Raw genomic sequence first — 16,250 nt, 5'->3', positions numbered from 1 at the left:
ATAAACAATTGATCATGTGCAAACTGAATCATTTGACTGAAAAGTAAGTGAAAAAAACGAAAATAAGAACACTTTTGCTTCCAACAAACGTGCTCCAAAGCAAAGATCTAGAAGTTCTTCTCACATTTATCGCTGTCGCAAGCGATGCTTCTATGTCGGAAACGAGCATAATCTCAGCCAGAATCGTTATCTTGCTTAAGACAATTTGTAGATCGTCGATTCTACACCAACACACTGACGCTGCACTCGTTCACCCATGCTCACCGTGCGGTTTCTTCCCGAAGAACGTATACATCGTACCGACTAGCGGGTACGCCTTCGGGCCCGGGATTTTGTCGTAGATCTGACCGAGCCGCCAACGCTTCATCATCCAGTTCAGCAGCACGGCAAACGCCACAAAAATGAGCGCTCCGTGGAACATCTTGGTGAGCTCCGACATCGCGCCTCGAGATCACCGAACCGAGATCGCGCCGATCGAAACAAGTATGAGCGCCGAGAGTACGCGAAAGAGAACGGGTTCGCAAAACTGGTTTTCACCACACAAAATACCGCTACAAGGTTTCACCGTTCAGATGGGCTGGTTTTCTTTTTCGCAAATACAGCTGATCAAATGGAAGATTTCTTGTCAATCGCAAGCACTTTACAAACATACACGAACTTAAAACAACAACACTTCAATATAGAAGACAAAACACATCCAAGCCTAAGTAAAAAACTGATAGCGCTGCATCGCTTAACGGGAGATGATCAGTTGCTCAAGCTGCGATGAGCGCGCGACTGACTTTAACGGCTCAATCCGATCGGTGTGCTTCTCTCGCTGCTCAACTCTGCTAGACTATTGCCCGTGTACGCTCACGACACGCACTGCGTTTCGGTCTGCTGAATCTGGGCCAGCAGTGAGTGTGAGTGAAGGTTGTGTTTCTAGACGAGGAGATGAGGTTTATTTGAACGAACTGCATGGCCATTATCTGGGCCTTCTTCGTGTGTTGATTGCTGCTACTGTTGTCTCTCTCAAAGATAAGCAACCGATCGTCTACTATCGCTTCTCTGTTGGGCTACCCCAGCTAGATCGCTCACCGTGCTGTCGTGCAATGAAACCGCTCAATGAATTCACGTTGCACGCGGTTGGCTTTGCGTTTGGCATGCCCACATGATAAGCCCATGCTAGTCTCATGTTACCCGCTATTTCGGTAGACTTAACCGTACCAAGCTAGCACGTGCGCGAACCGTACTGCAGCATATTCTAAATTTAACGCATCAATGCGAATTGCATTCGACCTTTGATTGATTGGCGGCTCGGTTTTTGGTGTGTAGCACGATCGCCACAACGGATGCGCACGTGAGTCAATTTGGGAGCATGGGGAACGTTGAAATGATTGGCATAAAATGTTGCAAAGTTTATTCCGGAATTCAAGATCGGCATGATGTGATGGAATGTAACGATTAAATCCATTAATGCGTTCTATTATGTAGGTGTATGCAATGATTAGTAAGTATGTATGAAAGTAAAACATACGGCTCGCTCATTACATATGATATCAAATAAGTATGTAATTTTTAAACGACATCACTACATTTTTCGTCAATTAATTACACATTTTTCGCCATGAATCGATCAAATTTATTGTTTTTCGCCGGTATTGATTGAAAGCGATGATAATTTTTTTAAAAACGTACGCCTGTTCATAAGAAGAAGCAACCGATTTTAAATATTTTGTAAAAAATGATAGCCGCCATATGTATCAGTGTGGAACAAAAAACGGGATTAAATTGTTTTGATGTATTTCAATTTGTGCATTTGCTTTACACTTTGCGATCATTTTGTTATGATCGAGGAATATTGTTCAATATGAATTTACCTGTAGCAACTGAATGGAGGATTAACTTGTTATAGAGAAAAGAACAAGCTGCTTTGTTATTTTGAATGAAACTAAAAGCATGGACTTCATCAGCAAACTTCTCCTCCGAGAACAGTAAAAAAATTACAATCTACTGCAAAAAGTGACAAATTACTTCTGCCAGCTCCCACATACAACTATTATGTCAATATTTGCCTCACTCAGACCTTACATTTGAGTGAATTAATGAACCGGAAACCATTTCGATCCGACCCATCCGAGCCGGAACTACCAAGAGCCGTTGCGTAAGAGATTACCGACAAGCAATGCCACCACCAAGCACCACCGACCGAACCTTGGTTTTTCACGGGGAAAGTGTTTTCCAACCACTTACATCACCCCTTCCAGCGGACCAGGACCACTCCCAAAGAACTCCCCCCCTGTGTGTGATGGAGGACGGTTCAAAAACATTAAATTTGATTATCCCTCTCCCACTGAAGGTGGCAGAAAGAGACTCCCAAACCAACGGGCACAACATTCGCACCCCTTCCGCACGGTGGGGTGAAGTCTGTTCCAAAGGGGGTGGGGCTGGAGGGTGGAATGGTGTTGTCGACTGAGCGCAAAGGTTAATTATGCACACACCATTAACCCCGGCGTGTATGTGTTGCGTAGCATGTTTTTACAACCATAACCAGCTGTCAAGCACTATTTTCCCCGGAACAGGCGGAAGGGAGAAAGTCGACGAATGATCACAAATGGATGCGTATGACTAAAGCACACTCTCATACACATGTGATCACCCTTGGACTCGGGCTTCCTTACTGCAGGCTCTTGACCGAACCAACGCACAGCCAGAGAACTGTTTGTGTTCCTTTTGCTAATGCTTGTTCAGCAACTTTCCGCTACGTTCCGGCCCTCGAAGGGCGTCACGAACTACACAAAACCCAATGCTACATTATCGGCATTTGTCAGCAACCGTAATGACCTCGTCGGTCGTAAGCCTATAGCGTCGTCTACCAACGAAATCTGAAAACCTTCCGTCCACTCCGCAAAAAGGATCGAGAGGTGATGGAATAAAGCAAAATTTTACGCCAAAAAACCCTTCGTTTAGAGAAGCTCTATCTACGCGCGTGTGTTCCTGGTTGGAGTTATGGAAGGGGGACGTTTTTTTTTGTTCAACTTTTGACCCAAAACGAACAACGAAATCCGGACACCGGACACTAGGTGAGCCACCCAGGGCAGGGAAACCACGACTCGCGGGCAATTCCAGGAACGAATCACTTCCTCCTTCACGATTCGTTTCCGCAAACAAGCGTGCACACATACACGCACGCACACATACAATCAGGGAATACAATGCTCCCTCCTGGCGTGACGCCACGTGCTGGTCCCTAGAGAAAGGTCCGAGAAACGATTGGGATAGCTCGAGGCAAACACTCGGCCAGAAATCACTGCAACTGAAGCAAATCAAACTCAAAAATCATATTACCGCTACTCAGCAGGATAATAGAAATGGGAAGAAAAAGAGCAGGAGAGAAAGAGAAAGAGAGAGAGAGAGAGAGAGAGAGAGAGAGAAATCCTTGGCGAAAGGAAAGTTGCTGCGGGCGCTCCGGGGATTCCCGGGGAATGCTTCGCGTTTAGCTTCGGGATCATTTCGCTCTAAAATGGCGGTTTATTAAATTTATACTCGACTGCTTCCGAATAAAAGCTGGTGTGGTGGTGCTTCAGATTCCTCTCTTCTTCTATTGTTTCCTCTCTTCCGTCCCTGGGTCAAAGCTGCTGGCGTCTCGGAGGCTTTCAGACGTCCTCCGGGCCTTCCACGCTGAACCTTGGCGTGTATTGCATTCGAAGCGAAACTAACAAGTGAACCAACACTCACCTGGTCACCTCCTCTTTCTTCCTCCCTCCAAAAAAGTGGCACACATACACATGCACTGGTTCGCACAACTCGTACTCTACTGCGCGGTTGTCCGCATTTTGGTGGCCAGGGACAGTCTCCCATGGTACGGTGTTAATGTTGCTACAAAGTACAGCATACCGCGTGGCAAACGAACCGTGATCCTTCGTCAAATCCTTGGTGTCGGGCAACCGTGGAGGTGGCAGGAGAGAGAGAGAGAACCTTTCTTCCACCCCCGGGGAGGGGTGCCGAGCATCGTAAAAATGTTCCAATTTTGAGATCCCGTGGAGAAAGGTCTATAGCACGGGAGGAAGGTGCGAGGATGTTGAAAAAGAGGAGGCGGTTGTGGAGTTGTATTACCGCAACTGTGGGCGCGATGATGAAAAGGAAACAAATCCTGAGCTTTTTTATCGTTACGATCCCGTCGCTGGCTCTCTCTCACTCTCTCTCTCTCTCTCTCTATCTCTCTATCTCTCTCTCTCTCTCTCTCTCATGCTTTCTCCAGTCACATGTTCTGCCTTTTCCTCTCCCGCATTTCCGCAGCATGACAGACGTTGTAAGACGTCAGTGGATGCTGCAACAGGCTCTGCGGCTTCGTCACGACACCACCGAAGGTTCGTTCCTTCCTTTAGCTTTCTCCTTCACGGCATGCACCTCGAACGAAGCTGGCGTGATGTTGAAGAAGCATGGCCGTCATGGTACTCTAATGGTATTTTACAGCAGCTCATCGTCACCTACCTTCCCCCAGTGGCCGGTGCTGGTGCACTGCCGCATCGCATTTGGCTCGATGTCCCGATACCATCACGCCCGCCTCTGCTGGAAACGAGGCGGACGGCGGAACAGCATGAAATATATAAACACACTCCTCACATCACAGGAAGACGGAAGTAAAAGCACTTCGGCCGGTGTTCCCTCGCGCCCGGTGTAACGGCATAATCAAACCGCCGGTAAGGCTGCCGGCACGGTTTGAAGAAGTTTTTGAAGATCTCGCCCCATAAATGTACCAATCTAAATGCAGTCTCACGTACAATCAATGTTTAATTAGCGTAAACTAATTGCCCGTTAAAGCGGGCACGAAGCGGGGGTGAACTCATGTGATGCACATCGTACTGCTGTTGCGGTGGCTCACGTGGCCTCTCTGCTATGTCCTGTTCAGTTCGTTTGGCAAGATAAAAGACAAATTGGCCATCATAGCGGGAAGTGGTGGGTGCTACAGAGACTAGTCTCGAGCATAATGTTGGCCTTTTTGGTTCCCATTCCTCGGCACAACGTAATGCCTATGTACACGGTTCTAATGTTTGGCAGACTTGTGCCAACGATTCCTGCGGTTTGCGTCGTAATTTATGATTTTACAGTTCATTTTTCGGTCGTATGAATTCCTGTTAACTGGAGCACATTGAGCGATATTGGCGATACTCATACACTCGTACCAGCTTTTGCTGTAGAATGAGTTAATGAATCTGCAGAAGAATTTTAATGAAGCTAAGACCATTTAGAAATGGGACAGTATCGATAGAACTTTCATAAACATTTAATGCTACATTCGAAGAAAAAATGGAAATACTTTGGTAACAACAATGATAAATCAAAGATATAATGGAAATGGATCAAATCAAAGATAGGTAATGGAAAATGTGAAAGTTTGTTTATTGTTATTGTTGTCTTAAAATATTATTGATTAAAGATTTTTCGTCCGCCCAACTATGTAAAATCTTCTATTCTTTCGTATTATTCTATTCAAGGCAAGATATTGACAATGGAAAAAAATAAAAACGTAAATATAGAACTCGTTTTCACTGAAACCAAAAAAAAAAGTTCAGATCATCAAAGGTTTGTTTACATGAAATCAGTTTGATCATTGGAGTTTGACTTAATGTACTTTTGTACAAGGAAACTAATCAAGATTTGCATTTTTGAATTATGTAGTTTTTGTATTTCTTAATACTGATTTCTTAGCAATTTAGAGAGGGCTACATAAACCTGCATTATACTACGAAAAATCATCCTTAATATGCATTTCAAACGCTTTTTATCTAGAATCCTATTCTCCAGTATCACGCTTTGACCGTGATTTCTTATCATTACAACAAAAACAGCGGTCTTTTCCTTTCAAATACCATCGTGCTGATGTAATCGTCCCACAAGCAGCCCTGGATCAGAACAAATTTTAATCAAAACAAACTTCCATCGGAAGGCAACTCCAAAAATACCGAACGATATATCCTTGGCCAGGCGCTCGGCCGCAAAAGGCACCAGCTAATTCGAGCATTCACCGCCCGCTCTTTCCTCACACCGGCTCGCAAAAGATGCAGCAACATCAGTGGTCGATCGGCTGCCTCGATTTCGGACCGGAAGGCAATGTAATTCAATTTGTTACAGCCAATCGACCATCGAAAGGCCGGTCCCGGAGTGTTTACTGGTCGGGGGCTTTACACTTCACACCAGCAAACACAAGCTGCATCAGCTGCACTGGCCATCGGGCACAGGCGCAGGCAACACCCGGAAGCAAATAGAAAACACATTTTTCATTGAAGCTTCTCCACTCCGCTGCTCACGGCTGCTGGCACCCTCCGGGGTGCACTCCTCCAAGTGCACTGGCGGGTTTCCGGTGCACCCGAAGGAGGTGGTCACTCGGAATCGAAAAGTTGGTTTCACTCAGCCAGACCACCACCGCCGCTACCGACGGGAGCAGGTAATTCATTGCGAGTGGCTCCTGCTGCTCAGGGCCACTGCCACCATGGTGCAATGATTGTTATTTATTTTATTAACTTCAGCCTGATTTCCACATTCATTTCTATTTCCTCGAGCCCGATACCGGCACGTGCGGTCTCGGTATCCGTTACATGCGTCTCCTTCAGTGTGTCTATTGAGCACACTGAGAACCCAAAAGGAAGAGAGGCAGAGAAAGAGCAAAGCGAATGGTAAAACTTTCTCCACCGGACCTAGACATTCGAATGAAAGGACTTTCCCGCTTGAAAGCACGAACCATGTGTCTGCTTGTGTGTTGGTGTATGTGGACGATAACCATTTCGTATTACTGGCACTAAATTGCATCCTTGCCGATTGAGTGAAAAGTGGCCAAACGTAGAGCCGTCCCGGAGTAGCGAATGAATGTTGTGGAAGCATTGAATCTTTTGGGTTTTAGCTTGGCACTCGTATGTCCAGAAAATTCTCCAGGTTCGTCTGGACGTCCAAAATGTTTCACTTTTATTAGATCGTCTGGTCGAATGTTGGATGAGCATCTCTCTTTCTTCCTTTCTCTCCAATTAAGCGTTCAATCGATTCGGCCCTTTACGCCTTGGGCTGATGTTGCATCGTGCACTATTCAGCATAAAGTAGAATCTGCACTCGATTTCAAATAAGCATGGAATCCAGTTTCGGTAAATAAAGATTAAACGGAATAGCACGGGAACACAATCACTACCCGATCATCACAATCCAACAGTAAATACTGCAGGCTCCGTTTCGAAATTAAACATTCTGGCAAAAGGCATAAAATTAATGAATACCTCGTAAATGCAGCGTAGTGCATGTAAAATCAGCTCACGAAAATTCCCCCGAGGCCATGAAACTACCGGCAGATCGAAAAATGAGGATGCATTTCCAAGATACACTTGCACTCGAAAAAGCTCATCAAAGAGAACGGCCCAGAGAGCTGCGCGTATTGCAGCTGAATTCCCTGGGGCTTTGCCGGTGCGCGTGGAATAAATAATGCTTTGATGCTGCTGAAGCCTCCAACGGTGCAACCACCACAAGGATGCAATCCCATCAACCAGCACAAAACATAAAACTTGTTTTAATTCTGTTCTGACAACTCTCGGCAATCATTCGCTGAACAGAATCATCTGCTCATCGGCTCGACGGTTCTTTTATACGGTTTCTTTCGGAATGGAATGCGTTTGAAAACGGAAAACATTCTTAAGCATGTTTGATTAATTAATTCGATTGCCGAGCCACAATATCCTTCGAATTATGGGTTTAATGTTTGCCTTGATGTCACTCTCCGGTGGGAATGGCATCGCTATGATCTCTTGGATGTGGGAAACAAAAGCGGAAATTGTATTGTCCAAATACGAAGCTGCAACTAATACAGCCAACTAATACAATCCTTGGAGCATAGTACTGCTTGTATTTCCAGTAGCATAACATCAGGTCGATTAGTCGACCGGAACATCGGCTATTTGTTGTTGTGCTCATTTCCAGTTGGTACGAGGTGTTCCCAGGTGAAATCATTGTAATGGAGTGTCATTATACCGGTAGTCCCCATGATCATGAAGCTGAGTTCGTAGAAATTGTGAAAAGACGGATTGACTATAGCCGCCATGGGCATGAAAAGCAAATGCTTTTCAACATCGCATGCAGTATGTGGAGTTGCCTGCGTCGAATACAATTAATTGCATTGCTTTGCATTACTGAATGCTGACCTTCGCACCTGACCTGAATTGTCGCAAAGGCCAGAGCAATGGTTTGCTTGGGGTTTGTGACCATGTCAGAAACCATCAAACGATAGCATCGTGGCACCGTTTCTGAGACATTCCAAACCAGTTGACAATCAGTCAGAGAATCATGGGAAGAAGGTTTTATCCAACCGGATGCACTATCGAACGGTTGAAGAGTGAAATTGTGACAGTCAATGACGTCAAGCCGTTGCCAGTTTACTAAGCTCCTTGAAGTCGAACAAGCGTGCCTTCGATGAGAATAGGACCGCCTTCCATAGAGCAATGAGAACTTCCTGAAGGAACGAGAATCTCTTAGGGCCCTGGTCATCCTACCGGAAGGCCTATTCCTAGGTACAATCCTCTGTTCACTTCAGCGAGCTGCATTCAGCGTAGTTAATACTTCTCCAATCAGCAAAAGTTACTCGGATGCAGTTATTCTATCGTTCATACTTCTTACGACCATAACAGACCATGTAAGGCCAGTCCTTGAAGACAGTCTCGCCTGGTGAATGAAATTCTTTTCCTAGGAATACTCTCAACAGTTTGCCGCGTACCGTGCTGCCGGAACCAGCAGACTGTCGCTACCGGACACAAAAACGGACAGCAAGCGCTTGATCCCTCAGCATCCGATATACACATCCGGATCCGTAGCAGCGGCAACCGCTGGGATACGAGTGGCCCCATACGACCAGCTGCTCCATCCATCCATCCATCAATCATCGCACAACTGCCGAGCCGAGCCAGCGTTGAAGATGAAGCGTCCCCGGTCGGTAAACCAGGTCGGGACAAGCTTTAGCACTAAGTCCTTCTGCGAGGCTCTCCGTCTGTCTGTCTGTCGATCATAGCCATCCGTGTGCCAACGTGGGGGGGGGGGGGGGGGGGGGGTGATCGTCAGTGGTCGCCGGGTTGTAAATACGTGGCCACCGTATGTAGCTGACAACGAGCCAGCGAGAGTTCAAACGGATTTGTGCACGACTTATGCAATGTAAATCCGGGCCATTTTTCCACCGCTTCCACTCGCAAGCGCCCGCGTTGAACGTCTTCTCTGGTGTCTCCGGGACATTAGAAGGGCGCATTGGGGGGGCGGGGGTGTCCGAGAGTCCAACAGCAAAGGAGTGAATTGAAAGGATCGAACAACGGCGTGTCGCTCGTTAATTTCACGTTCAATCCGACGGCAAATTGACCGAGAGACCGACCGGATACTGACTGACAAACATCTTCTCATCCTCAACGGGACGGGATGGGGCCCGATGCACTCACCGGACGACCGGACCTTGCCATGACAAGCCATCGTTCAATCCGCCCACCATCACCACCGGTTGTCTGCAGCCATGGCGATGGACGGCCAGGGTTTTTGCGTTCGCCATCGCGCAACCAACTTGTCAATCAGTTCGCGTGACATGGTCTGGTGCCGCGCTGCGTTTATGGTGAAAGACATGCAAGTCCTCTGCATACGAAAGAGTATCGTCCTTTCTATGCAAAGAAGTGTAATGATATGGAGAGATAGAAAAGGAAAGGGAGAGAGAGAGAGAGAGCGAGTGCGTTCATAAAATATGGTCCCGTTGGTGTTACGTGAGCATCGTTCATCCCTTTTGTGCTGGTTGATCTCACCTACCACCCACCCATGCACACCCACAACATACACGCGGAATGAGAGCAAAAAATGGGCAACTCGATACTCGAAGTAAAAAATCTCGACCACATTTGCCGGAAACGAAAAACGGGAAAAAGAGGGAGCGAGTGAGTAACACCCATCGCAACATATGCTCGTGATCGTGCGCTGCTGGCGAAAAAATGGTGTTGGCCGCTCGGTGTCACGGGCGTGTTTCGTTGGGTGCGATGTGATCCACCATCGCCATCGCTACCCCCGTCTCACACCAGGGAACAGGTCAATCGGTGGAAAACCACCACCAGAAGGGAAGGGTAGGAAGGGTTTCCAGCGGGAGGGGAGGCTGTTGCGTTTTAGTTTTGCTGAATATTTATTTTCTCTCACTCCCTGGACCGCCGGTCTGATTTTTTGATGAGCAAATCACTTCGCGCGGCCTTCGCGGACAGTTCTGCCGATTCACCTAATTCGCCATTCGCACGTGTATGCGAACACGTGTGTATGTGTGTGAAGGACATGGTGCGATCCAATCGCGATGCTGTCACCCGGCTGTCACTTGTCCGCGTCGCGAGCGCTGTTGCAGTGCCTGAGGTGAACGAGAGATGCGGAAATAAAATTATACTGTCCCGCGGGCGCGATTCCCTTCCTTCCGGTGTGTTCGTTAGTGTGCGCTCGGTAGTAGTAGTGGTGGTGTGGTGAGCTGGTACATCCGAATTGGTATAACTTATTTGATTACCTTAAGGCATTACGAATGGAGCGGTCGCACAGGCAGAGATGACGTACAGCCATCATTAGTATGGAGAGCGCATATCCGATGCAGATCAGAGGGAAGTTTGAAGACCAAAAAGTTAGCGGAAAATGGTTCCAAAACTTTACTGGAAATGAATATTCCAAAACCCATCGTCGTAGTTGGTGACGGTGACGTAGCGACGTTAATCCGATCATCGCGACCACTCTCGCGCTGATTTGTGAAAAAATGCGCTACCAGCAGCGGTTCTTTAACTCCAACACTGCTTGGGTGCAGCATCGACAACAGGGAGAGAAAACTTTTGCCCAAACAGAGCCCAACACCCCCTCCTCCCCCTCCCACTGTTCGCTGCCGTGTGTACCGTGGAAGTTAAACGTTGAAATTTGTTGCATAAATTACCAGCAAAAAAAAAAAAATCACCGCCGCGTGAAATGTTACGAAGCATAAGAAAAACAAATTCACACTCCCCCACGTGGTTTTTCAGTGGTGGTGGTGGTTGATGGGTACCCCACAATGAAATTTTGTCATTTATAGTGCCTCGCGGCCATTTATAAAGCGAAGGAGAGGAATGGTATGTATGGAGAGGTGCGCAGCACGATAAATATTCAAATTAGCCGTGACGAAATTACCGAACCAAGAATAATGTATGCATTCTACAAGTGAGCCGCTGCTGTCACGATTCGCTTCATCTCATGCCACCACCTCCGATCCCTTCCGATCCCCCCGAAGGCCATTGCACTCATTTGCCGGTGGTATGCTTAAATGCTTGCGCGCTTCCAATGCACGCTGTTCGATGGTGATGGTGGGATGTTTTTATTTTCGTTAAATGATGCGTTCTGTATGCGCGATCAGTCACAGAACACGGAGAGGGAATAGAGTTTCGCGCATTGGTAATATTCCTCTTTTTTCCGCTTGCCGATGATTGATCGAGCGGGCGGTATGCGAGGCTTTGTTTTGAGTCTTTGGGAAAATGTGAAAATTACGTTAACAGGTATTGAGCATTCGCACATGGCAGGCAAAGTTCGTGTCATTGCACGCCGGGGCAACGGTTTGGAATGGCATTTTATTCAATTTAATGCTAGCGACATGGAATGTCCGGCTGTTGAAGGATGGATTGTCAGATTCACGCGTTCAATTGTGCGAAATGGGAAATGCCGAAATGCTCTTTCGATAATATGATCACGTTCTCTGATCTACAACAAGAGTGTTGGGATGATTTGAAAAATTCGAAAGGAAAGGTAAATTGAATGGACTCAAACGAATTCTTGAGCAGATATATTGAGCACAAAAGCATCAAAATGATTTCCATGAAATAATCATTTTTTAAAAAAAAGGAGATTCTATGAAATACAAAATAAAATAAAATAAATAAATAAATAAAGTAAATAAAGTTCACAACTCAATAATTTTTTTAAAACATGTCGTAAAAATGCATTACATCATTATATAACATGCAAACCAGTGCACTTCTTTAGTTTTTATGATTTATTGCAACTTAAAGTTTGAATATTAAACAATTTAATCCAACTTACACGCTGGAAAGTTTTCTGAAAAAAATAATAAATCAATAGGATACAAATGATACTGAGTAAAAGATCAGCAGGAAATCAGATTAGTTTTTGATAAATTACTCAATGAAGCAGCTTCCAAAAGAATTCTAGCAAGCCCAAGACTTTATTCAGTTTGTAAAACTTGAGCGAAAATGTACATCAAATTTTTTCGTCATAACAATTGGTGCGATTGTTCGAAATCCTAACACAAACAAGTAATGTTTTACTTAAATAGAAAAGAGCTTTCTGAACCATATATTGGACATAAGTCAGGAAAAGCATTTCCAATATTCGCAAAACTGATTTCTTCAATGAAACTTTACCTGCAAATAATTTCTCATTATCCCATTAATTTTGATAATAGACCTTGTGCATTTCCACAGTTGGCTTACTGATATAATGTGACTACTTTTAATTTTTAATTCAAGCAATGACCCAGTTTCCTGCTATTAGGAAATCATTGATGCTCCAGAATCATGAAAAAGACCATCGAAACACTCACTACAATCCACGAATCCAGATGCCATGAAGCTGTTCTGTGTTGGCTTCTTTACCGAGCATTTTGCCACATTCCAGCTTTAGCATTGGCTGCTGCAGTGCTCGAGCCGAAAAGACAAACGTTAAATGGTGCCCGCTATCGAACCCATTGCCCGCGAACCCAGAAGAGAATTTTGTTTAACCTCTTCATCCTTGCCATCGCTGCAGTTTTTCAGTCCGTCCCAAAGGCATTCGGGCGAAAGATAGAAAAGATTGAGTGCTTTTCCTTTTTCCGCAGCGAGCGGACGGTCCGCGGTCCGCGCGCCAGATACGGGATTAAGTAAAAATTAAAACAAGCAAAAATTGACCCAAAATAATAACCCACACTCGCGTTCACTCTCCAGCTCTCTGGAGGAATTTAAAAGAACGAACAGTGGTGAAAATGCTAGGAAAGAAAATGGAAAACCCCTGCGGCAGCCGAGATTGAGGCGCTCATACTCGTTCGTTCGGAGGGTTTCGAACCGATTTTTCTTTTCGTCTCACTTCCGTGGTCCGACCTCCAGGAACACTCGGGGCGATGCAGGCACTGCAATTGACTTGACTTAAACTTGACTTCTTCCTTTGGACTATTGGCCATAAATTACCAACAAGAGCTGATAATTGAAAATGTACACCCGACCCCCGAAGACCGGTGGACCCGCGAGTCGGAGGTCGATAGCGTGGTGGGTTCGCATGGAACTTTTCCGTCGAAACCGTATCGACATCGCTGCAGCACTGGCGTTGGTCCGGCTTGGAGGAGCTGAAAATTGGGTCGAAAAAAGTGCGCACACTTTGAAAGCTCTGACTATTTAGCGCGGGAGTTTCGTTTAAGAAATACAATGGACACTTAGTGAGCTCAGGAGCTGTTGGGTTGAGGTTGAAGCTGGTAACTTATTTACCCCCGGCTAGGGTTTAAGCTTTTAAGGGATTTCAACGAGAGTGATTTTTTGCAGTCTTTTATCTCCTGCTCAATTCCTAGCACTTTTCCAATTAAAGTTCATTCTCGAACGCTCGCACACTGCAAAATGTGAAAAATGTTCTTCAGCGTTGTGTCCGATGAACGATGCGGCCGCGAAGAGGGCGCGACAAATCCAATCGGAAGCGTGTAGGATGAGCAAAATTCAAAATGATCGTTAATTGCAATCCATTGGTGACTGCTGGTGGTCCTCGATACAGTGGTAAAGCTGTGGGGTGGTGAGTGCGATGAGGTGATAGCAAATTGAGTCCTCCTTATTTTTTTTATTGTAGTTTACCTTCGCGAGTTCAATGGAGTGTGAAGTGAAAGAGAGAAAGAGCACCCGGGAACGGCATCCCGCCATTGCATGGAGTGACGTGCGGGGCCATAAATTTTCCTTACTTTCTTTACTCAAGAAGCTCCATCAGACCAGCCAGCTGGAAAGTCGTTTGGGAAGGGAATAGGGTTTGAGTGTGATAAATGATCGCGTGTTTGCACTTTATTTGTTCACTTCTCTCACATTCCGCATCCGTCGCCATGGCCCGAAGAATTGATGAAGTTTACGTTCGCAGAAACCTCGTGGAATTGAAACAATGTACTCCGGTGGATAATGGAGCAAAATGTATGTGATTATGCTTGGAGGGAACTGTCACAACCTTGCCATCGGATATCCTTTTTATTTTTTACATTCAGTCAAAGTCAGTTCCGCCTCATGAGCTGCTAGGTGCTATCAGACTATTTAACGTGCAATGCTTAGAGTGTTAGAATTTGAATTTAAAATGTTTGAAAATTGCCACTGATAGCATTAGTCACAGCATCGCTATCAATCTGCATGATGCATAAAATTCTTTTTTTACATTACTTTATCCAAAAGCATTTCAACTATCTCAACGCCACAATATGGTCACGACCCGGGACAGTTGCAACGGTACCAACAGTATTTCCTACATCGACAAAGGTGACGATAAACGAGCCACAGGATATCCCCCGATAGGAAGCATATTTTTCTTCACCTGCGCTAAACCCTCGGAGCGGAGCGCGTGTGAAACCCCATTCGTGGAATCCGATTCGGGCTAGTGAAGGGCAATAAAAAGGGCTTTCGAACATCGAATCGCACATCCACAGCGCCCGTTGCTGTACCATTTTTTGGGAGTTCCGGAACACGTACCGGTGGTTCCGGTTCCTCCTGATCGAGTGTGAAGTTCGAGTGAAGCGACAAACTCGTATATTTCCTCCTTCGACCCCGATGTCGACGAGGATTTTTTTCCGTTAGGTTGTAATGTTGTACCAACGTTCATTTTGTGTTTTTTTTTCTCTCTCAATCTCTCTCTCTCTCTCTCTCTCTCTCTCTCTTTCTCTTCCCCTCAACGTTGCCAACCACCTTTCGGACACGTAAAACCATTTCAAAATGGAAAGGAGGAGTGGGCGCGTGAGACCCAGAAAAAAAACAAAGTATCTATCTGTACGGCTGAAGGTATTTGTGGTGGTTTTTTGTAGAAACCACCACCACTGCTAGAATGATGGAAAACGGTTCTGGAAAAACCTCGTTCGTTTTTATTTTTTCCCCTTGGGTGGAAGAAGCTGATATTGGATTATAGCTGAATCGCTCGAAATGATAGTTTTGCGGCGATGGATGCACCCGGATGTCGATTTCGCAGAAGGGGTTCTGAGGGGTGAAGCTGAGCGTGAAACACGCCATTCCACACCATCATCCACCGTGGCCACAGCGGGGTAATATCGCTGTCCTTTTGCCAAGCAACCCCCGTGGTGCGTGGTGGAAGAGATCGACACGAGAGCAGTCGAAGTAGAGCAACTTTTGCTCGAAAAACTCCAGTAAGATCTAGGGCTTTCATCTCTAAAGCGACGAGTGGTTGTGAGTAAGGAAGGAATAGAAGAACAATTCCCTCCGAACAAACACACAAACAGACATACATATCACAGGAAAGGACTTCCTCATTCTGAGGTGGAACAGCCCTGGAAGCAATGTTTCCTTCCAAGCTCCCCACCCTCCTCATTTTTACCTCGGAAGGTTGCTCGCTACAAAAAGTTACAAAACTCGGCCACTCCACATCGCTAGGACTTGAAAGAGAGCAAGAACCGCCCAAGTTCCGTCTTGTGCCCGATGCTTGTAGAACACAAAAACCTGGTCCTGGACATCGGCATAGAGAATTGAAATGAGGAAACTTTCCGTAATGACCGAGTGACTGACTGGCTGACTTACGCGGAGGCACCCACCACTCGGACTCGGACCAACAAGGTGTGCAGGATGGTTTGCACGGAAACGGCCACCGGGACAAAAACTAAAAACCCCTTTTTCACACACCGACTGGACCTGTTTGCTGTTGAGGAAGTTCGATCCGGAAGTGAAAGTTGTCAGTCCAAGTAGGTGATAAGTTGGCAAACGGAGGCCGGGGAGTGTTCACGCTCATGAGCAGTTCATTAAGCTGTCAGTTGGCTTAGTTCTGGCTTGGTTTGACAGCGGGGAAAGTCCGCCGGCCGGGGATTGAGCTGCTTGTTTGGAGGGTTTTCGAGCTCTTTTGCATAAATTTGGTTTGCCAGCTTGTCTGTTTGGCTTTCCTGTTTGGGTATTTGATTTGGAACAATATTCTAATCAAAGAGTGTCGTGCCTTTGAGATGAGATTTTGTGTGTGCCTTTCATTTGCATAACAGAGTTACAACAGACCACACACAAACGACCACC

At 46.0% G+C, this 16,250-nt stretch overlaps 1 protein-coding gene across 1 annotated transcript in view; it reads right to left on the bottom strand.

The window, feature by feature from the left end:
- Positions 1 to 779, bottom strand: part of LOC126569373 (cytochrome P450 4C1-like) — a 6,973-nt gene extending 6,194 nt beyond the window's left edge. Inside the window, exon 1 of the mRNA XM_050226414.1 lies at positions 265 to 779. Within this exon, the coding sequence (XP_050082371.1) occupies positions 265 to 439 (175 nt within the window). The 5' untranslated portion in view covers positions 440 to 779. The remainder of the gene's footprint in view (positions 1 to 264) is intronic.
- Positions 780 to 16,250: the final 15,471 nt, after the last annotated feature.

This window comes from Anopheles aquasalis, chromosome 2 (genome assembly GCF_943734665.1).
Source record: "Anopheles aquasalis chromosome 2, idAnoAquaMG_Q_19, whole genome shotgun sequence".
In the NCBI taxonomy this organism is placed as follows: domain Eukaryota; kingdom Metazoa; phylum Arthropoda; class Insecta; order Diptera; family Culicidae; genus Anopheles; species Anopheles aquasalis.
Note: the sequence above shows the minus strand (reverse complement) of the source record. Positions and strands in the feature narration are given on the sequence as shown.